The 22,982-nt window shown below is 39.5% G+C and overlaps 2 protein-coding genes across 5 annotated transcripts in view; one reads left to right on the top strand and one right to left on the bottom strand.

The window, feature by feature from the left end:
* Nucleotides 1-317, bottom strand: part of PEX3 (peroxisomal biogenesis factor 3) — a 31,314-nt gene extending 30,997 nt beyond the window's left edge. Inside the window, exon 1 of the mRNA XM_075203227.1 lies at nt 221-317. The gene's annotated coding sequence lies outside the window, so the exon portion shown is untranslated. The remainder of the gene's footprint in view (nt 1-220) is intronic.
* On the top strand, nt 263-21,227 carry ADAT2 (adenosine deaminase tRNA specific 2). Of its 4 annotated transcripts, none has more exons than XM_075203231.1 (7): nt 263-358; nt 4,340-4,444; nt 6,384-6,488; nt 14,789-14,939; nt 17,766-17,872; nt 18,966-19,018; nt 20,434-20,506. In XM_075203231.1, the coding sequence occupies exons 2-7, from the start codon at nt 4,364-4,366 to the stop codon at nt 20,438-20,440; spliced, it is 504 nt and encodes a 167-aa protein (XP_075059332.1). In that variant the 5' UTR covers nt 263-358; nt 4,340-4,363; the 3' UTR covers nt 20,441-20,506. The 4 variants fall into 4 exon arrangements, with proteins under 4 accessions (XP_075059332.1, XP_075059333.1, XP_075059330.1 ...); XM_075203229.1 differs by lacking the exon at nt 18,966-19,018 and adding an exon at nt 20,591-21,227 and having other exon boundaries at nt 264-358; XM_075203230.1 differs by lacking the exons at nt 263-358; nt 18,966-19,018 and adding exons at nt 406-514; nt 20,591-21,227.
* The last annotated feature ends 1,755 nt before the right edge of the window (nt 21,228-22,982 follow it).

Genomic DNA, 22,982 nt, shown 5'->3' on the forward strand with positions numbered 1-22,982 from the left:
GACATTATTGCTCTGATAAGTACACATATTAAGCATACGAGGAAGGACAGGGAGACGCAGGTGTCACAGGTGCAGGGATAGCGGTTAAAGTGTCCATGTGTAGACATTGTTATATGTGTAACCATACACTAGTGTTATGTCTTTACTACTGTCTAGTGTAATGTATACATTATGTACGTATGTACTGTGAGTATAATGTTGTGTGCCGGGTGCTTCATACTCAGCTCTCAGCCGCTGGTCTCCACCTCCCCGGGACTAAAACAAGTGAGCACTGCGCACCCTACAGCTGGCTCCTCCGGATACTTAGACGCTGCTTCCTAGTTCCGGGGTAACATGTGATCGGTACAAGCCCAGTCAGGTGAGTGGGGAGAGGTTTATTTTTAATTGTTCGTCAGTGGAATATTAGTAAACGAGAGACCCATTGAATGGTGCAATATATCTGAACATGTACTGCGTTGGCGATATCAATCTTATAGGGCAGGAATACCATATACCGCCAGCAATTTGATATCATGTGAGTTTGGGGAACATGCATCCAAAATCTCCGTTCATGTAACCAGATCTGCCTGTTCCTTTTTCGTATAATATTGCCCATTCTATGGTTGTGTTATTTATATATATATATATATATATATATATATATATATATATATATATATATATATATATATATAAAATTTAGCATAACATTATCCATTATCTTTCAGTTTGGATGTTTGCTTTTAAATAATGTGTAACTGCAACCCTTTGCATACAGCGAAAAGCAGTGACAGTGCACATCATATTTGTATTGTTCAGGTTTATTCAGTTATCTAGGATTCTGTTTGTCACAATATCTTGTTCATGTCTGACTTTGTTCTTATTTCTGCTTTTGGAAGTAGTAATTTCACTTTATTCCAGGATTCAGGGGTCTATTTCTTAAAACTGTGCGTTGACTATCATTATGCATTAATGCAAATCGCTGCAATGCATAATGAAGTACCGCTGTAATTTACCATGCCATGGCTGCTCTGAGAGCACCGAAGAATGGAGGAAGTGCTATGCACGTAACACTTCCCCAGGTGAGGGATCTAGCAAAGCCGGAGAGGATTCAGCTGGACCCTATTAAGAATGACAGGTAACGCCAACTTGAGATGGTTACCTTAAAAAATTGCAGAACTCCACAGTCCCCATATTGATATTTGGAGACTGCATTAAGAAATGTTAAATTGATTTCTCCTGCCATAAACCCTTCATAAATTGTGCGATGGCCATTTACAGCGAAAACTGATGGTTTCTGAATTTTAATGGCTGATCGCACTTTAATAAATAGACCCTTAAATCACTTTTAAGTGTTGATCATCTAACCCTGAATGAAACCCAGACAATACCTGAACCTGACTAGATGGGTCTCCAACCCATCCGAAGCCAAGCACTGCAAAGTCTTTGAAGGGCATTTCTACCCAAATAATTTAGTTAAATATATGGAGAGCAGTTATGATAAAAACAAATATGCCCTGCAGCATCCATTCTCCCCTACTTTGCCTTGACCACACAGGTTTACCTGAATACAATAGTAACTTCATAAAAATCAAGAACATCTTTGACAGTTCCCAGTATTCTATTTGTGACCTCAGCAGAGACCAAGCTGCTTACCTTTGTGTCCCTTAGTCTAAATTCATAAGGGCATGGGCGTAATACAAGTAACTAATGCTGGTCCATAATAATAATACAGGATAGGGTGCTCCAAGGAAAATGACCCCAATATCAAAAATACACACAGGATGACGGACTTTAATTGATAAAGGAATGGGTTATTAAGAAAAAAATGAAAATATATAAAATCCCATCATAATAAAAAACATGACAAAAAAAACCCACAACATATATGTGTGTTTTGAATATAAAATGGTTGTAGTAGTATAGAAAAGCAGGAAGAACAACAATCTGAGGAAACTATTCAGTCTTTAGATAATATGGAAATGCAATGTGTGTGGCCAGTACACATTGATATAAGATTCTAAAGTCCTGGGCACATAAGGACAACAAATAACTTGCTTAATGATCCAAAAGATTCATAAATAAGCGATGAATAAGAAACAGACTCATCTCCTAAACACCTGATGTCGGTGTTAGAGTGAATATTCACAGGAGGTGATTCCGGATTGTCAGAGAAAGATGAAAGTGCACACTGTGTATCCCAAATACTCCGGTCTTAATGTTGATAAAAAAAGACATCCGAGCTGTTGGGGAATTATTATTATTATTATTATTAATTTTTATTTATAGGGCGCCACAAAGTATCCGTAGCGCCGTACAAGGACAAACAATGGCACAGTACAAGGTGAAACAGCACAGTACAAGTAACAGTAAGCACTATAACTCTGGGGGCTCAGGCACAGCATGAAAGAGAGGGAGGGAGGGGAAAAGTGAGTATAGGCAGGTAACTATGGCCCAAGAGGGTGGGCATGGATGACAGGTTGAGAGTCACTGAGGGGAGCGGAGAGAAGCGAGAGGAGACAGAGGTCAGAGGGACTGAGAGGAGGTGAGCTGAGTAGCTGGAGAGCGCAGTTAAAAGTGATGGAAACAGAAGGTAGGAGAGCCCTGCTCAAAGGAGCGAACAATCTGATTCCCCTATAGAATTCTAACAGCCAAGTGTTTATATTCTGACAGCCGAGTATGTTAATCCCAATCTGGAGTGCTTGTACTCGTATGGGTGATGAGTAAAATGCTGTGTCCGCTTATAAAGTGTCCAATAGTGACCAGTATCAGTTGGTATAAACAATCTCCTAATCTGGGTATACTTTCATATCCATTAAATATATTTATAAGACACGTTTCGTCAGCTTAGAGGCTGACTTTTTCAACGATGGTAAGTTGACAATCCTTTCAGTCCTTTTAAATCTCTATTTTGATGTTGATTGGATAGTAATTTTTCTGGTGATTAGAAACTGCTGAGAATAATTGGAGATTTGTTATGGCATTTAATGCTCAATTCTGCATAACATAAATCCCGGTGTTTATAGTATTTTATGATATATAATCGAATCAGAAAAAACATTCCCACAAACAATTTTCCATAAACAAGCGTTTGTGTACATCACTTGCTTGTAAACAATATCGATTGAAGAGGAGAAAAACCATTCGATATATTATAACTACTCATCCAAAGTATATTAATGAAATTTCTCATATGTATTTCCCAAAATTTAAAAAAATGGAGAAAAATAAATAAAAATGTAAATATTCCCCAAAAAATATAATATAGAAAACGAATTATTAAATATAAAATTATAATTATCAACCCGTCTGACCCGGGTATCGAATCCCGGCTAATTTGTTACTAAAGCTGCATCCATGTTTACTAATGCTGGTCCATGTTTGGTCCCTATGTTTTCCAAATTAGTTGGTGGTTAAAGTACTTTCTTCCCAGCATTTCGGCTTTCCTTCTCCACATTGAGTCTGTCATGGCTGATATTGCCATAGTAACCCAGTGAAAATTAAGCTCATCTGTTGCATGTTCTGGCATTTTATTTCTGGTAGATATAGCAGTATAAAATAAATTGCTGTGTAAACTGTCACCAGTGACCGTCATTTTCGTTAATATCATGGCTGATATTGCCATATGAATATAAATTATGTGGTTAGCTGATTGATTGGAGAGCGGTAGAATAATGAGTGTTTGCAGGGAACAGTGAAGAATGGTGGAGATTCCTGGCAAGTTTGGGGCTGCATTTCAGCAAATTGATTTGGGGATTTGGTCAGGATTAATAGTGTCCTCAGTGCTAAGAAATACAGGCAGGTACCTAGCTATCATGCAGTACCATCAGGGAGTCGTCTGATTGACTCCAAATTTATTCTGCAGCAGGACAAGGACCCCAATTATACAGCCAATGTCATTAAGAACTATCTTCAGCATAAAGAAGAACAAAGAGTCCTAGAAGTGATAATATGGCCCCCACAGAGCCCTGATCTCAAGAAGGATTTGAGCAAGCCTACATCCACAGAAGATCTGTGGTTAGTTCTCCAAGATGTTTGGAACAACCTGCCTGCCGAGTTCCTTCAAAAACTGCGTGCAAGTGTACCTAGAAGAAGTGATGCTGTTTTGAAGGCAAAGGGTGGTCACAGAAAATATTGATTTGATTTAGACTTCTATTTTTGAAAGCATTCTTACTTTGCAGCATTTTTTTCACACCTGCCTAAAACTTTTGCACAGTACTGTATATCGATTCTTAAATATTTGTGAGAACAATTTACTTATTAAACAAAAATATATAGTCAAATAATAATATTTGTTTAATAATATAATATTTGTTTTTTTTGGTTAATTGAAGATGAAACTGTAATGTCTTTATTTCAGTGTGTTTTACTGCATGAAAAAACGATGGACCAAGATTATTGTCCAACGGACCAACCAGAGATGACTGAAGAGATCCAGAGCTGGATGGACAAGGCTTTTCAAATGGTATGGACATTGGGATAAGAGACCTATAATTCAGATATAATTCAGATTATGTGTAGATTTTCAATCAATAAATTTTAAATTGCTTTATTGAACACCTTCCCGGTTATGTATAGTGCCCAGGTTTTACCTGCATCCTTTAATGTCACTAAAATATTGTGTGTGTGTGTGTGTATATATATATATATATATATATATATATATATATATATATATATATATATATATATTCCTCACCTAGACTTCCTCCCCTCAGACTTCCATGACCTTGTCTCAAGTTACTAAGTTACTCTACCTCTTGCCCTCTTAAGTCTGACTCTCTCAACACTTACCTCTTCACTATAATCTTTTCTACCCCCATCTGATAATACTACTTCAGAGTACTGCTAGATACAGTAGCAATTTCCATTTGTCTTAGCATTGTCCTCTCTCTGTAGACTGTGTAAGCTTGCACAAGCTGGGCCCTCTCTACCCTCTGTCTCACGTATATACTAGAGTGTATCATTTCCTTGTGGAAGTTTTTTGTGGCCTCAGTTTCACCCACTCAAATGAATGTTATTAATACTCACCTTCCATATGTCAATTTTTTTACAAATATGCCCAGATAAATTTGGATTGATTTGTGTGAGTCTCCAAGCACGTCTTCAAGTGCTCAAAATTGTCTGACAGTCTATCCCACTATATGACTTGTCATAGCTTACTATGGTTGCCATTCTTGTGAAGGTGTCCAACTTTAAAGTTCTCCACACCCAGGGAATCTAATATACTGAAATATGTGTACCACAGTCAAGTGTGTATGAGTGTATTCAACTTGCAGTGACTATGTGTCTGTTTCCTTTTTTTATGCATAATTTTACCAGATTTATTTTACTGTGCTGCATATTAAAATGTAAATATATCAACTAGAATGAAATAAACCACCAGTTTTTGCTATCCTTATACTTGGCATATTAATTTTTGGGCTGTAAGAAAACACTATTTGGGTCAAAGTAACTATATGAACAATCGTGGAAACCTCTATTTTTGCTATTGGATTATTTATTATATTTGCCCCCAATGTCCCCCCAAAAACAATGTGAAATTGATTAAACAAAGTTCTTCAAAAATTGTTGGTTTAATCGGCATATAGTTATACTTTGACATTCCCCCTGATCTTGAAGATGTAACAGGATACCTAGAGTATGCTCTAAACACAGCAGAAGGTCAAGAGCATACAATACTCAAATCACACATGTTAAGTATATTTGTTGCTTGTCTTGTAAACATTTACTCCATAGCAAAAATGTGCCCTTTACAAGAGCACCTACCTACTACATCAAAAGACATTGATCACAGTATTGTATGGCCTTGCCAGAATATTTTCTCTGTCACAGAGACAATAGACTGATCCATTATTCAAACTACTGACCTTTTAGTCTGAAGGTTGTATCCTGCAATACATCCAGAACACCTTTGCTTTCATGTACACATTTTTTATCACTACACATCTGTTGTCTCTTCCTTCCAGTCACTTCTGTATGTAAGATTTTGTTGTAACACATCATATATGGAGCTGGCTATCACACCTTAATAGACTCCCTGCTTTTAAAAGTTGCACATATTCCTTCCAAAGCCCATCTTTTAATAGATGCTTATAACATTTCCTGTCACTGTGATTACTGTATTATTGTTTCTGTGGACAAGTCTAAATGTTTCAGTACGTTGACAAATTTTTATGCACCTCATTTCTGTTAGGGGATTATACACCTTTATCATTATTTGTTGCCTTTCAGAGTTTCTATTACATTTCCTGCCTCCTTAATCTGGCTCTACTCTACTTTGGCTGCATTCACAGAAATCCCTTCTAGGGAACTATTTTGACTGCACAGTGAGCTAATAACTTTCTCCCTGACAGTAAACTTTACAGTAAATATTTACTTCTAAATATCTTATCTATTCTCAGGCCCAAGATGCCTTGGATAATGGCGAAGTGCCTGTTGGATGCCTCATGGTTCATGACAAGCAGATAGTGGGACAAGGGAGAAATGAAGTGAATGAAACAAAGAATGTATGTTAAGAGTAAAAAATACAGAATCTATGTACACCTATAAATGGATAGGTATAAATTGGCATGTGTATCTAAAGAGAGATTTATATAATATTATGATTTATAATGTGTAAATGTATGATCTGTGAGAAAATCACTACAAGTATAGTATATAACATTTTTAAATGCAGTATGTTATATTTCCATGTCCTAGCTTATACACAATATACACAACATCAGCCACAACATTAAAACCACCTGCCTGGGTCGTCGCTACGATGCCATATTAGCTGGCAGCTTGAGCTCGGAGCTCCATGCTACCATAGGAGAAATCCCTTATTTCCATCCACTGTACCAGCTACCTACCAGCGACTGTGGCCTCGTCCCTCCTCCCGCTCTGCGTTTGCGCCAGGCTACCTGGCTGCCATTGGTGTTTTGGGACTACTGCTGACTGGCGGAGTTCCTGCATGATGATAATACTGGGGTCCAGATATCCCCCTACAGATCTCCCCGACGCCCCAGAAAAACATACTGGAAGCGGGCACGGCCCGCATGCATCTGCAGCCTTACTGGATGACGCCGCCATCTCTGTAGATGGCAGGCCCCTCTTCAATATCCAGACATCTCATTAACTGCAGAGGCACTACAGAGGAGGGCAGTGCAGCACAAACTACAGGTAGCCTGACGTACTGTGAGCCCCCCCCATACTTTGGACAAAGGGGGTTGGATATCTACTTCATCTGGCTATATTTGAGCTTCATGTGAGCCATAATATGGACTAACCAGTGACGCTCTCCATGACCCTTGGTCCTAGCCCGGAATGTTGTGACGCTACCTCTTCTTCTAAGCTAAACACAGAGACTTTTGCAGCTACACACCGCTTACTTCTCTTCGTGGTCTACCTCCCGAGCACGCTATCCCTAATGGAGGCAGGAAGACTGACGGCTCAGACCTCCCTCAGAGTCTTAAGAAATTTGCCTACACAAAAACAAAGACCTCGAGAGTCTCCTCTCTGCGCTGATTCGACCACTCCGACTCTTGATGATTCAGACATCTCGCCGGTCACTCACAAAGACTTACAATCCCTATTGCGCGAGGTCAAGGAGATGAGTAAATCAGTGAAGGCGGTCCAAGCGAAGGTGCATAAAGCTATTGGCTCCCTGATTGCTGAATTACATGATCTTGGGGACAGGATTGATCACCTCAAATCTAAAATGATGAGGTTGTTTCCTCTCATCGAGACACAGAGACTGATGTCCAGCATCTACAGCAGGATATTCTCCACCTGCAGGAACAACAAGAGGACCAGGAAAACAGGGCCTGGTGTAATAACTCGCACATCTGGGGCATACCAGAGGAGAATAGATCAACCTCTCCTTTACCAGTACCTGAAAAGACTCTTTGCCCGTCTGACCCCTGCTACCCCAGAGAATCAACTCCTCTTAGACAGAGCCCACAGAGCAATCCATTCACACTCTCAGGAACCTTCTCAACCTTGTGATGTCATCCTCTGCTCATTACTATACCACTAAGGAAGCGCCCCTACAGGAATCTCGCAAGTCTGGCACAATTACATTTGCCTCCCTGCAGATCTCCTAGGACAGTTTCCCACTGGCCCTCCTCAAGAGACAAGAGTTGAAACTCATAATGACCATACTCAGACACAACAACATCCGATACTGATGGAGCTTTCCATTTCGCATCCGGACATCCACCTCCTTCAAGAATGTCCACTAGACTCGCACCTGTGTCCCTAGCCACGGCTCCGTAATGGGTCTTCACCCCATGCCCAGCCTTCCCCTGCGCTGGCATTTCCCTCTGTCTATCCTGGCCAGCAACGTGGACCAGATATGGCCCCATATACTGGGTTTGTCCACACTCCAGACTTTCTTCTTTCCTTATCCCTTGCTTTATTTTTTTTATTCATATACCTTTTGCAGCTTTTTGGCCAGGGATTTTAATGCTGTTCTAGGTGGGGCTCTGAGTTATGTAAATCCAAAGATTTGGCGTATCTTTTCTCTCATCTCCTTTTTGACTCCTGGAGGATTACGGAACCTACATCCTGAGATTACACGTTCTATTCCCTGGTTCACAAAATTTACGCTTGGAAAGACATGGTCTTACTCAGCCACAATTTTACTCTTAAACTCTGGGAGGCCCACATACACTCTATGGTCTGGTCTGACCACTCTCCCATTTTTCAACATAGTCTCCCGCCCTTGCCCTTCCACATGATGCCTCAACAATTCTATCCTCCACAATTCGCAACATACACTCAACTGTGGTCTATCGTAGATGAATATTTTCTTTTAAATTACCTTCCTGACATGCCCCACTGTGACCCTTTGGGAAGCCCATGAAGTGGTGGTGCAGGGCTACCATATAAGCATGGCCTTTCACGTCAAGAAATTATTGCACGTCTTTCGCCATTCAACTCCAGACCCTAGAACGACAACTCTCCCCAAAATCCATAGGGTGGGATCTGACCTAAAATCTCCCACTCTTGGAATCCACTGCTGTGGCCTTGAAACAGTAGAGGCAGATGTTTATGAGAAGGGAGACAAGGCGTATAGAATCTTGGCTGCTCAGCTGAGGGCCAAATGATCCCAAAATAACATGATGAAGTCTGTCTCCGGCTCCTTCATTTATTGCCCCGACCAAATTGGTTGCGAGTTCCAGAGGTTTTACTCCTCCCTATATAATTTAGATAGTTTGAATCCAGGGTGTGTCCCTCCTGCTGATATCATAATGAATATCTTGTGAAACTCCCTAAGCTCTCCCACCTGTCACCCTACAAATGAACAAGGAGATAACATCACAAAAAATAATGGCGGTCATTAAGGTGTAAAAGACTTCTTGCCCAGACTGCTTCACTGTGGCCCATTATAATAAATTTTCCCAGATCTTGGTCCTCCGCATCCATTATTATTCAGTGCTCCCTTGTGTGGAGACGCCTTCCATAGGTCAATGATGGAAGCACGCATAGTGGTCATCCACAAGGAGGGGTATGATCCCTGTGACTGCACGAGCTACCGTCCTCTCTTCTCAATATGGATGCCAAGATCCTGGCCACTCTATTGAATAGAGCCCTGCCGGACTTTAGCTATTACGACCAGGTGGGGTTCATTCCAGGCTGTCAGGCTAGGGATAATACCCATTATACGATAGAGTTTGTACAAATTATCAATCATAGACGTCTACCAGCCATGCTGCTCTCCCTGGACGCTAAGATGGCATTCAACCAGATTTCCTGGAACTTTATGTTTCATACACTATAGGTGCATGACTTCTCGACAGAATTCCTGACGGGGTTATCCGTATTATTTAACTCTCCATCAGCCAAGGTCTGGGTTAACAGCGCCTTATCTGATCCGCTTTCCCTTTTCAACGAGACAAGGCAGGGTTGTCCCCTATCGCCCCTAGTTTTCGGTTTATATATAGAAACTCTTGCGGCGATGATCCAGCAGACAGCTACGATAACGGGTGTGGAGGTGGAGCCCCGGGAATTAAAGATCTTCCTTTTCTATGACGATATCCTTCCCTCCCTCACAAATCCCCAGGACTCCCTGGTCGCCCTATAGAACCTCATGGATAAATATACGTCTCTATCAGGCTATAAAATTAACTTTTCTAAGTCCGAGGCCATGCTCCTTCATGCTCCCTCTCTCCTCAAAACTAGTTTACAAGTTAACTATACCCTGCATTGGCAGATGCGCAACATCAAGTATCTCGAAGTATACATCACCTCTTCATATAATGGGCTGTATTGAGAAAATTTCCCCCACCTTTTAGCTAAAGTCAAACAAGATCTCGAGTTATGGCGGGGTTATATCATATTGTAGCTGGGGAGGAACATTGCTGTTAAGATTAACTTAATCCCCAAACTCCTACCTCTTCCAGACCCTTGCTTTGAAAGTATAGAACTCTGTGTTCTGGAACCTGCATTCTTCCTTCCTGGATTTTGTATGGCGGGGTAAGCACCCTAGAATCTCTGTGGCGGTCCTCAAGAAACTTAGGGCCCGGGGAGGTAAAGGTTTCCCGGATATTAAATTTTATTATTTGGCGTCTCTTCTGAGTCAGGTTGCAGTCACTTGTGTCTCCTACCGGACTACAGCGTGGGTGGACCTGGAAGCACATTTCACAGGTGTCCATTTCCTTGCTTCTCTTTGGGGCCTCTCTAACGCAGTTAGACCAACTGTGATTTCCTCCCTCCCATCTCTCAAATTTTGCCGGTCTCTCTGGGACAAATGCCTGGCCAGACACAAACGGTCCACACCTGTTTCCCCTTTGACTCCACTCTGAAACAAATCACGTTTTACCCCCGGTAGTTTCTCTCCACAATTTAAGCAATGGATCCGGGCCAGGATATGAATAGTTTCAGTCTTGGTTGTCACCGGCATATGGACTTGCCTCTCGGATCTTTACTAAAGTACAAACCTTTTTGCCTGCTTTTCTTGGAATTCTTTCAGATCCGACATTTCACTTTGTCCTTGCCCCACCCTGAAACCCTACAGGCCCTCATGTTCTTCGAGCGCATGTGCTTATATTCCCCACTAACTAAAGGGATGATCTCTGCCATCTATAACTGGCTGATAGTGATCACCTTCGACGCGCAGTGGGTTGTCATGGATGGGAATGGGAGGGAGTTCTGGGACCCCTTCCGGATGAGTCTTGCTGGGAGGAGGTCAGACAGGGAATTGCCAACAGCTCGATCTCCACATTAATCCAGGAAACTTCAAATAAACTGTATTACAGGTGGTATTATGCACCTGATAAGCTAACCAAAATGTTTCCTATGTCCACTCCGAGCTGCTGGTGGGACTGTGGCTACAGAGTTACGATGCTCCACATTTGGTGGACTTGTCCATTCATAGTCCCTTGGTCATTCTTTCTCTCTTGCCCCTTACCTGATGAGAGTACCTTCTGTAATAATCTAATCTCCCATATACTTGCATCTGCTAAAAGTCCCTGATAACCAATCATTGAAAGAACCCCAACCTTCCCTCCATGCAGGCTCTACTGACTATGTTTAGCATATCGCAAGCATGGAATGTATTACCTGCTATCTCCACGATAAATCATATAAATTTGACAACATATGGGCCCCATAGTATCGCTGTGAAAGTTGTAGCTGTATGTCTGCCCGGACTCACCCTCCTGCTTTGAGGATAGACTGTGGGCCACCTCCGGATCCTCCAGGCTGGGTGAGTTACTCTCTGGGTAGGTATTATTTATAGATTGTTCGATCTATATAGATCTACTGTTGGATTCCCAGTGGAACTAGAACCTATGCTCTTTGTGTCTGGTACCTCCACCTCTCCATGACTCGGACTTGTGTTTCCAGTATATCCAACAGATGCTCGATCCGATTGAGATCTGGGGAAATTAGAGAACAAGTCAACACCTTGAACTCTGTAATGTTCCTCAAACCATTCCTAAACAATGTTTGTAGTGTGGCAGAGCGCATTATGCTGCTAAAAGAGTCCACTGCCATCAGGGCATTCCGTTGCCACAAAAGGTTGTACTTGGTCTGCAACAGTGTTTAGGTAGGTGGTACATGTCAAAGTAATATCCACATGAATGCTAGAACCCAATGTTTCCGAGCAGAACATTGCCTAGAGCATCACACTGCCTCCTATAGCGTGCCTTCTTCCCAGAGTGCATCCTGGTGCCCTCTATTCCCCAGCTAAACAACGCACACGCACTCAGCCGTCCACATAATGTAAAAGAAAACATGATTCATCAGACCACCTTCTTCCATTGCTCCATGGTACAGTTCTGGCGTACAAGTGCCCATTTTAGACACTTTCAGGAAGGGACAGGGGTCACCATGGGCGCTCTGATCGGTCTGCGGCTACGCAGCACCATATGCAGCTATGTGTTTTGTGACACCTTTCTACCAGTTGTCCTTCCGTGGACAACTTTTGGTAGGTACTAACCACTGCATATTGGCAACACCCCAAAAGACCTGCTATTTTGGAGATGCTCTCACTCAGTTGTCTAGACATCAAAATTTGGCCCTTGTTAAAGTTGCTCAGATCTTTACGCGTGCCTATTTTTCCTGCTTCCAAAACATCAGCTTCAAGAACTGACTGTTCACTTGCTGCATAATATATCCCACCCATTGACAGGTGCCATTGTAGCTAGATAATCAATGTTGTGGCTTATCAGCGTATATAACTATTAGATTATTTTAATATATTTGAAATGGACTGAAATATTTAATTGAGCGTAAACAGTTTGTTTCTATACTCCCTTCAATTTTTGCTATTTGTTTCAAGTATATTAACTATAGTCAAGGTTTGACTCCAATGTTTAAGCAAAAGACAGGCTTTAGGGTTTATTTTTTGTTTACGTGTGTCTGTCAAGTAAACATTTTGCTGCATCTGTTAGCAAGTAAAAGAGCAAAGCTTTATAAATAGTGGTGTCCTCTCTCTTGATTGGTCATTGCTGCTTTCTCAGGGCTGGAATAGATCATTTCTATGTTGGTTCCCTATCAAGATTAGGGGGACAGCACTTAAAAGTTGCTTTGTACTAATAGCACAATAGTAGCTTTGTGCTTTTGTAAGAGTCTTCAGTAACATGCAATTTTTCATCCTTTGTGTTTTGCAATTTTTAATTCTCTTGAATTGTATTTCTTAATACTTTTCAAATGATATCTTTGAAGTCCTCTTGGTTTGAATCCTCTAACCACAGTTTTGTTTTTTGCATTTGTCTGCTCTTGCAATGAACATTACATGTACATTAACACAGCAGGCTTTTCTCTCTAGTGATTTATGGAAGAAAAGGATAACCTTCACAAATCAGATTACCTTATCTAATAACCTGAAAACTTGTTTAACATGAGAAACGTTTAATTATTTATTTAAGTATTGCTTTACTATCTAGGTCTGACTGTGCATTACCGTTTTCAGTTTGTGAAGTACATTGTCATCTGCCAATAAGCAAGTCTCTTTCTATGCACACATTGGGATTTATTTAAAACCATGTAACAAGACTTTATTAGTCTGACTACACAATATACTGGGAACAGTTCAAACTCAAGCCATGCTGTTTTGTCTATTTGATATCAGTGCTAGAAACAACAGCTGGTTGTTCAGCATGGTAATAAGCACTTCCAGGTTTAATCTACACATTTCTGCTACTAGGGGGATGGTGGACTAAAAAAGTGGTCTTATCCTTTTTAATACAAAATCTATTTTAAAACTAAGGGGTAAATGTATCAAGATCCGATTTTATTCAGCGTTTTAAAATTGTGGCAAATCCAAAAGTTATCAAATGTATTAAGCTGCGATTTTTACCCTGATCTTTAAAATCGCGATTTGCTGTGATGTGAAACACTCCCGTGTTTAGCTAACTCTCCTGCGTTGTCCTTATCTAGCTGCGAGATTAGTAAACACATCACTGTTACATTGCCCCTGTCAATAGAGCTGGAGGCTGTCAAATGTTTAAAAATAGATAAAGGTTGAAAAAAAAAAAAAAAATAGGTTGTAATTATACAAGCATCAGCATGCCCACACTGTTTATGGCACCCTGGCTGGCTGGCTTGTAGTTCCACAAAATAAAATGGCGTCAGTTTTTTTTTTTTTACATATTATCGCCACTATTACCCTACACCCACTGCCCAGGTGTGTAGGAAGAGCACTGGGCTGGGCTGGGGGGGCTGCTCATTTTTTCGGCAGACCCCTCTCCCTAGGAAATCCAGCCCAGCGCTGAACAGCCCGGGGTTGGTTGTCATTATGGCAAGGAGATCCCAGCTGCGTGTCCCCCTGCTATAGTGCCACCCACTCAAGGCTGGTTTGCTAAGTGCTGTTTAAGTGAAAATCGGGGGGACCCCACGCAATATTTTTCCCTGATTTTTCACGCAACCAGCAGTATGCTGGCAGCACTAGGGTTAATAGTGCTCGGGCAGGGGGGCCCCACGCTTTTTTTAAAAAAAAAACTTTTATCTATCTTTAACACTTTTGACAGCTGGCGGGACCTCCGGCTCTATAGGCAGGGCAGTGTAATAGTGATGTGTTTACTAATCACGCTGCTAGGATGCATGTTGTATGTAGCGATTTTTAAATTGCAGCTTCATACATTTGAGACTTGTATAGCCAGAGTGGCAAACAGTCGGGCGATTTTACAAGAAATCTCAGCTTCATACATCTGCGAGTTTCAACTCTCCCGAGAAAATCGCTGGATTTGCAAGATCTCACCTTGATACATTTACCCCTAAAACTGTAAATTGCACATGTGATTGATTTTATTAATATTTTAATTGGTGAGTGCTTCATGTTCACTTATTATTTCAGTATATCCTGCTTTTTCTTTTGCAGGCAACCCGTCATGCAGAAATGGTAGCTATAGATCAGGTATTGGATTGGTGCAGGGAGAATGGCAAGAACTCGCTGCAAGTCTTTGGAAATACAATTTTGTATGTGACAGTAGAACCATGCATTATGTGTGCTGGTGCTCTGCGTCTACTCCGTATCCTTTTCACATTAGAAGATCAATTTATGGAAACAGTAAGTGCTAAGTGCTATTACACCTTAAATTATATGGCATTTGTAATCTCCTTAAATTCCTAATCTGTCTAGTGGTAATGTCGTAATTAACAGATGAAACTTAATGTTTAGAGCACAGATGGGAAAATCACAATTACAATAATATTATACTTGCATTCTCCACAGGAAATCTTTCATTCTACTTCATTGTTTTAGTAAGGTAACTGTTTAATTAAACAGTTCACTACATTAATCTGTGTGAGTATCAGACATTATAATAAACATTTGATCTTTCACTGTTGCTGTGATCATATACTGATGTAGTAAAGGGAAAAGTGTTCCCATTCAGAATTTAGTAGAATATTCGGGATCTTCCTATCTGTATCAGCAAACCCCAGAAAACATTAAGATTCATTGTATGTTTCTGCACATGCATCGCAATGGAATAATATGAATTTGTGAATTTCTAATTGTCCTACTGGAGGTCATTTAAGATGCACAAAGCAAGACTATTTCATTTTGCTCTGGTGTGTCTTAATGGTCCATCTGGCCCACATCAAAGAGCACTTCTTCACCCTGCTTTTTGGAGCCACCTCTACAAACTAAAGGCGTACATAGAGGCGAAATCTTTAGGGGTACAAATGTGTAAACTTCCAATCAATCTCTTACCCTGTAAGTACCACCTTTTCAATTAACTATACACTTAACTTTTTTCTCCTAAATTAATGCTCAGTTTAGCTTCTTATATGACTTGCATTAATCAGGAGAGTGCATGGACTCTCCTTAAAACGTGTGACCATTTTGTGTGTGTTTGAAATATTTTATTGCCTTGCTCAGAGTGCACCTCATATTTTAATTAAATTAAAACTATAAGATGAGATCAGATGTCCTTTAGCTTAGAATTGCTGCAAAATTCCTTTTGATGAGTGAAAATGGCAGTGCACCACTATATGCAGCAAGGAAAATGTTCCCTCTTTACCCCGTTGCTTATTTTAAAGATCTCACTTGTAAACTGATATCTTGTGTTGGCACTTATCCATAAAAGCAGGCGCACCAGTGTTTCTACTCTATAATATACATCTTCAGTCCATCATCAGAAATAAGGCACTTTTGCACAAAATGTTGCATCATTTTTATTTTATTTTCTTTTTATCCCATATTTCCTCGATAGAATCTTTACTGTGGTTGTTGTTGTTTAGCAATTCCCTGACACACAAAGAATTGGTGCTTAGAAAAGCAGTTTTATGTTGGACAAATTTTAGGCACGGACTAATCTCAAGCCACACAAAATGTATTCTAACATGCCTACACAATTGACTACAATATGACCCACTAAACAATTGTATTTGTGCTTCATTCATTTTGTAACTTTCTTAACATAAGATTCTGTAGAGATCATGACTGGCTGAGCCCATAGAGTGTGATATGTTTTTCATTAAACTCATGGCTAAGGTGAAACTGTAGTTGTGATTGTCACTTTGATCTTAGGACTTCTGACTCTGTTATATATAAACAATAATCTACTACGTTTTATAACTGTGTGTATATATACTGTAAGACATATTTGTTAACCTGAAGGACCTTTCACACATATATCTTGGAAAATGTGTTACAAAGCATGAAAACACCTTTAGACACGTGTTAGTGATGCATTTTTAGCACCGTTTTCATGTGTATACAATCTACCTACTGTCAGGCCACAGATGTTGAAAACAAAAAAATAATGTAAACGGGGCAGAAGCCCTCTCTCTTTATTGTCAACCAGCCACAGCATGTGACAGCCTGGACTGATTTCCCTATAACATGGGGGTTTTCCTGCTATGGTGAAAATCAGCTCATGTTGCTTAGCTGGTTTCGGGAGGCTGCAAAAAAGGTGAACCCTGCTTTGAAAAGCACTTGGGCTCTTCCCGACTCCATGAGCTGTGAGGGTTAGGATAATTTACAAGATTGGGGCTGCCAATTCATTAATAAAAAATTACATTTTGTTTGTTTTTTTGAATATTGTCATCAGCATCTGTTGATCAGTGTAAACTGTGGTTCTCACTGCAACCTTTATACACTTAAAATAGTTAAACCGAAAATCATGCAATTACCCATGTTATTGCATGTTAAAACTTTTGCACAAATACACCCATTTTTAAAGGAGAGCACATGGATTTGCAGGATAAGGTAGCATCATGTGCAGGATTTTAGAGTTTACACAATGTGTATTTTCCAGACCATAGATAGATTGTCAGTTGGTATTTCCAAAGAATTGGAGTGGGCATGCACCTTGAAATGCACTGGGCAGAAAATTGAAGCACTTGCACACTTTAGAAAGTGGATGGCACTATTGCCAGTTTATACATGAGCTTTATAATGTGAGCTTTCAGCTTTAGATTTCATGTTTTCATGATTTATAGAGCCACTAACTGTTGGAATGTTTTATGTTTTAAGTTTTATGAAGCGTTACATAGACTGTGAAAGTTTTGTGACGTAAAGTTTTTGGCCACCCAACATTGTTGGAGGCTTCAAAAAAAGATGCTGCAGCTCATAGCAGCAACCTAAATTTGATATGGCTACAGCACCATTTCACATGGTTATTTGTGCACCATGTTTCATAATTTACCCCATGGATTGGGGGATGGAGAGTTTTCTTGAGTGTTGGATGCAAGTGTTTTGATCCCATGGGGGCACTGACCAATAATATACCACCAGCAGAGGCCATGGCACACCTCCCTTTCAAATTTCTGTCACAAACTCAATAAGCATTTGCTAGGTATCAATTTTGGCCGCAAGATACATCTATATCTCCTTGACAAAAGCTTATAAATCCCATTGGTAGTATATGGCTGCTGCAACGAGCGGTTTGGTGGATGTGGATCAGTTTTGAATGTAGCTGGAAATATTATTCCAAATACAGGAGGACAGTTCAAGGTATGAGAACCACAGCATGGTTTATTATTATCATCACATTGTGTAACCGCTATTGTTACTAGCATTTATATACTTTAGTGTCTGTTAAAAATGTAAGAAAATTAAGACTGTGTAACATATGCTCAATGTTTAATCATTCAGATTGTGTAAAATAACTTATTTATAGAACCTTTTTACTGTCTAAACGTTTGTCATAATGCAGGCTAGTATATGATGTAGGCTAGTAGGAGAAGCTTGTTAAAATTGAGTTGATCACCTATACAAAGTCTTCCAGTAAATTGTTACCATATGTTGCTGCTGTAATATTTATATATGTTAAACACTATCTACAAACATTAATAATGCTAACATGCAGAATATTTAGAATAAACACCATGACAAAATCCTAAAATCACAAAAAGCTTATATTTTCTCAAAATACACAGTATATACTCCTCCTCCTCATCCTCCTGTCTCTCGGCCATTTCATCTTGGATGTCCCAACGCTTCCTTAAGCTCAATATTTCCAAGACCGAGCTTATAGTCTTCGCCCCTGCCAGGACTCTCCCACCTCCCCCCCTCTCTATTTCTGTTAATAACACTACCCTCGTTTCTGTACCCCAAGTCCGATGCCTTGGGGTCATCCTTGATTCCTCCCTCTCATTTAAGCCTCACATTCTGTCCCTCTCAAAATCCTGTTACTTCCACCTTCGGAATATATCTAAGATACGTCCCTTTCTCACCACGGAAGCCACGAAAACCCTTGTTCACTTGCTTATTATCTCTCGCCTTGACTACTGTAACCTTCTTCTCTGACCTACCTGATTCTCGCCTTGATCCTCTTAAGTATATCCTCAATGCTTCTGCCTGCCTCATTTTTCTCTCCCGACGCTCTATTTCTGCAGTCTCCCTCCAACAGTCACTACATTGGCTCCCCATACCCTACAGAATTAAATTTAAACTCCTCACTCTCACCTTTAAAGCTCTTAGTCAATCTTCCCCTCCCTACATCTCCAATCTCATCTCTACCAACACTCCTACCCGCCCTTTCTGCTCTGCCTCTGACCGCCGCCTCACTACTTCACTGATCACCTCCTCTCACTCTCGTCTTCAGGACTTTGCCCGGGCTGCTCCCCTGCTGTGGAACGATCTTCCACGTTCCATCAGGTTAGAATCTACTCTCAAAGGCTTCAAGCGTGCCCTTAAGACTCATTTCTTTATTCAAGTCTATCAGTCTTCCTAACTTTCTTGTGCTGGCTCCCTCCCCTAGTTAGTACCACCCTTTGTGTCTCCCCCTTCCCTTTAGGTTGTTAGCTCTCATGAGCAGGGCCCTCTTTCCTTGTGTGCTCCTTCTACTGTTCCTTCACCCTCTGTACCTCTTGGCCTGCTCCGCTAGCCATGTTTTCCCTGTTTTATTAAGCTTCGGCCTTCTTCTTGCTGATTTCTACCATTCCTTTCACTATCTGTCAGATATAATCTGATTTGCTTTACCCTGTCACCTGTGTTTGTATATATTTGTGTATCATGTTGTGTCTTGGTTCTGTTTTCCGTATATGTAATGTACGGAGCTGCGGACCCTTTGTGGCGCCTTATAAGTCAAAGATAATAATAATAATAGACCATTGGTGCTCTATAAAGCAAGAGGGTCTGTTGCCTACCTGCTTTCCTCACTCCTGCTAGTAGCATGTATGTGGAAAACACACCACTTGTATGACAGACTAACATGGGGCAGATGTGGTCTCTCTTCCATAGTGTGAATTCTGTTTTGTTTTTTTAAAAACTCAGTTTTGTGCGTAATAAGCGGAATATATTATGCAAAAAGAAAAGACCTTTTCAGAATAGTGTTAAAGCAGCAGAGAGGGGATGTTGTTATGCTGAGTCCAAGGGCCCCAAGTTCTATGGTATAAAGCCCTCCGCACACTTGTAATCAATTCCATTTCATATATCTAACATATATTATTTTCCTAAGTGCAGACATGCTTGGTGGGGTTGGACTCATCCAGGATCAGGCAAGCTTGTTAGACACATTTTAAGTGCTGCCACCTGTTACAAATACACAATCCTTTTTAAGTATATGGTGCCTGATAAAAAAAATATTATCTATGCTGCAAAGTTATGCTAGAATGACTGTACTAAGTATAGAATAAATTAAGCATACACAGCCAGAGAGGACTAAGATGGCCAGCACTGCAATAAATTAAGCATAGCTTCTCTTTGACCTCATTTTTTCCAACAAACATTTGATAATAAAGGGTGTAAATTGTTAATCATTATTGGGATCAGGATCATATTCCATCTGTAAAGAATAGCATTCTGCCAAAGGTCTTTGGAAAGCAATATTTTTAAGCCAGATTACTACTGTAGCATGTGTTTATTTATTTTTTCTGAATATAAAATTATCCGCTAGAATTTTGTGACATTATATTTTTTCATAGCTCTAAGCTCCTGTGTGTGTGTGTGTGTGTGTGTGTGTGTGTGTGTGTGTGTGTGTGTGTGTGTGTGTGTGTGTATGTGTATATATATATATATATATATATATAAGTTTGTTTTTCATGTAACATAACACATTGCTGTGTTAACAGTGCATAGCTGGATACAAAGCCGAGAAAGCTGTGGAAATGCTTAAAACATTCTATAAGCAAGAAAACCCTAATGGTAGGTTGATTTTCTATTTCTTTATGCTTTCTATTAAGCTCTGAATGGGGTGATTCACAATTAATTTTTTCTTATATTTTTTAGCTCCAAGGTCAAAAGTTCGCAAAAAGGAGTAAACCTCGAAAAATCTTTCAACTGGTCGGTATGAAGTGAAAGGACCACAAACTTTACAACAGACAACATATATGTGAAGCTACCATACATTGGACGTATATAATTTTATCTTCCTTAATGTAAGCTATTGTTCTTGGGCATCTGCTGATTCAGACTCACCAAATTTCTCTGCATGTTCAATAAGCATAATGAATTTTAATGATTGGAATCATGCGTAAAAAGGTTTGTCCTATGATGAAATCCTTATTTGAAGTATCTTCTATTCTGATCAATTCGCAAAACATTTATATTTACAAATATTTATTTGTAGATTTTTTTTATATAAAGCAAATTATATTTGCATATAAACAACAGAATGACCCAGCGATACTAGTAATACACAACAGACCAGAAGAGGTCACCACCGCTACATAAATGTAATGCATGAAAAACTTCATTCTGGAAGCGTAAAACTGAAACCAAGAAGTAAAATATATCATCTACTATGAATAATTTCATCAAGTGCATCAATGTAGTACTTATTTGTAGCAGACCTGCAGTTGTATATTTTAACCAAAAACATAATTTTTTTTCCCCCAAAAATAAACTAGTAATGGTGTTTTGTGTATATATTTAACTGTTTTTTTTTTTTTACATTTTCACCATTTTATATTTTTGTTTTTATATTTTCATATTTTCAAGTTGTAGTTTATCATATAGAATAAAACATTTAAAGCTTGGCCAATTCACATGTATTTATTTATTAAGTAGTCTTTATTTTTAGAAATGTGTTGACACTAAAACTTAAATGGAACTAGTGTAAAAAATGTTCTGAAATTGATATAATATATGTAAAATAATGCTGTTATGGCCCTACAAATGTAAGAAGGTCTTTACTTATCTTACCAGGGCACCATTCACTTTTCCTAAAAATGTGGACAGTCCTTTTTTTCTTTTTTTTTTTCCCTAGTACTTACCAAAAGTCCTCCCTCTGACCTTCCAGTTGGCTGCACTACACATCCACAATACATATGGGGGGAGGAGGTTAGGCAATATTAGATAATTTTATTTTTCTGTATGGGTAAAGCAGGTGTGGGTCGTATTAATGTTTAATTAAACATACTTAGCAACACGTAGCGTAAATTGCTTAAAATTATGCAATAACTTTTGTAGAAAATAATTTGATAACATATTATCAGCATGGTTTCATAAAGAAGTGGTCATGCCTAACAAATATGATTAGTTTTGATTAGGTAAGTTTCAAACTGGAGCTTGGTATTGCAATTCATGATATAACAGTTTGGGTGATATTATGAGAGTAATATGTCTAGGGGAGAGAGTGTACCTAGGAATGGTGAAGCATAGAAACAAAGGATGGTTCTCAATGGAACTTATTCTAGCTGGGACCTGTCCTTTCTAAATATTTCTATTATTGACCTTGTTGATAACCCAGAAAGTGAGATGTCATAGCGGCACCATTTCCTCATTCTTCTCACTGCGGTCAGCTGATCTCATCAGGCCATCTGATTCAAATCAGGTATTCCTATTGAAACAAGGACCATTGTAAAACCTTCCCTTATATTTATTTAGACAACAGCTCTGTTAAATTGTAAATAACATGATATGCAGAGCTAATATAGCCAAAAATCCTCCCTAAAATAGCTAATTGCTTCCAAAAAAATAGAGAATATAAGTTTTATCAAAGTTTGCAAAAATGCAGTATAAAATCCAGATTGGCATATAATCACAACATGAGTTAATTACTAAGCCAATAGAGCTAACCATTAGCTTCATATATACTAAACCCACTAGAGATACATAGGAACCTCTGGCCATTTGAATAAGATACCACTTTTCCACAAACCCCACATTCCAGGCTCGGTACCCGACCATGGCCCCTACTGTTTCAAGGACAATCGTATCAACAAACACAAGCCCCAATTTTCTTCTTCCTCCTTATCCATAAATGAACAATAATGGAAAATTACATTAATGTAAATTATTGGTTCTCTATCAATTACAAATAAAAATAGTGTATAGCATTAGTAATTAATCAGCATGAAAAGTACATAGGTGATATTTTTCTACGTCCTCTAAATGAGCATTTAGTGAGCTGGTCATCCTGCCAACATACAGAAGTTGACATGGACATTGTAAAATGTAGATTAAATATAATGATGCACGGTTACTTCATGAATCTAAAATGTATCCCCTGTAAGAGTAAATTTCAAATTTTTACCATTAGTAACAAAATTGCAGGTCACACAAATGGATCTATTGCACATAAATCATCCTAATGGTTTTGGTGGAATCCTTGTATTACTTTTTAGTGATGCATTGCTGTACCTTCAACAGAGTTGGGGGTAAGTAATTCTTAGGATTC

Source organism: Mixophyes fleayi, chromosome 3, assembly GCF_038048845.1.
Source record: "Mixophyes fleayi isolate aMixFle1 chromosome 3, aMixFle1.hap1, whole genome shotgun sequence".
Classification (NCBI taxonomy): Eukaryota; Metazoa; Chordata; class Amphibia; order Anura; family Limnodynastidae; genus Mixophyes; species Mixophyes fleayi.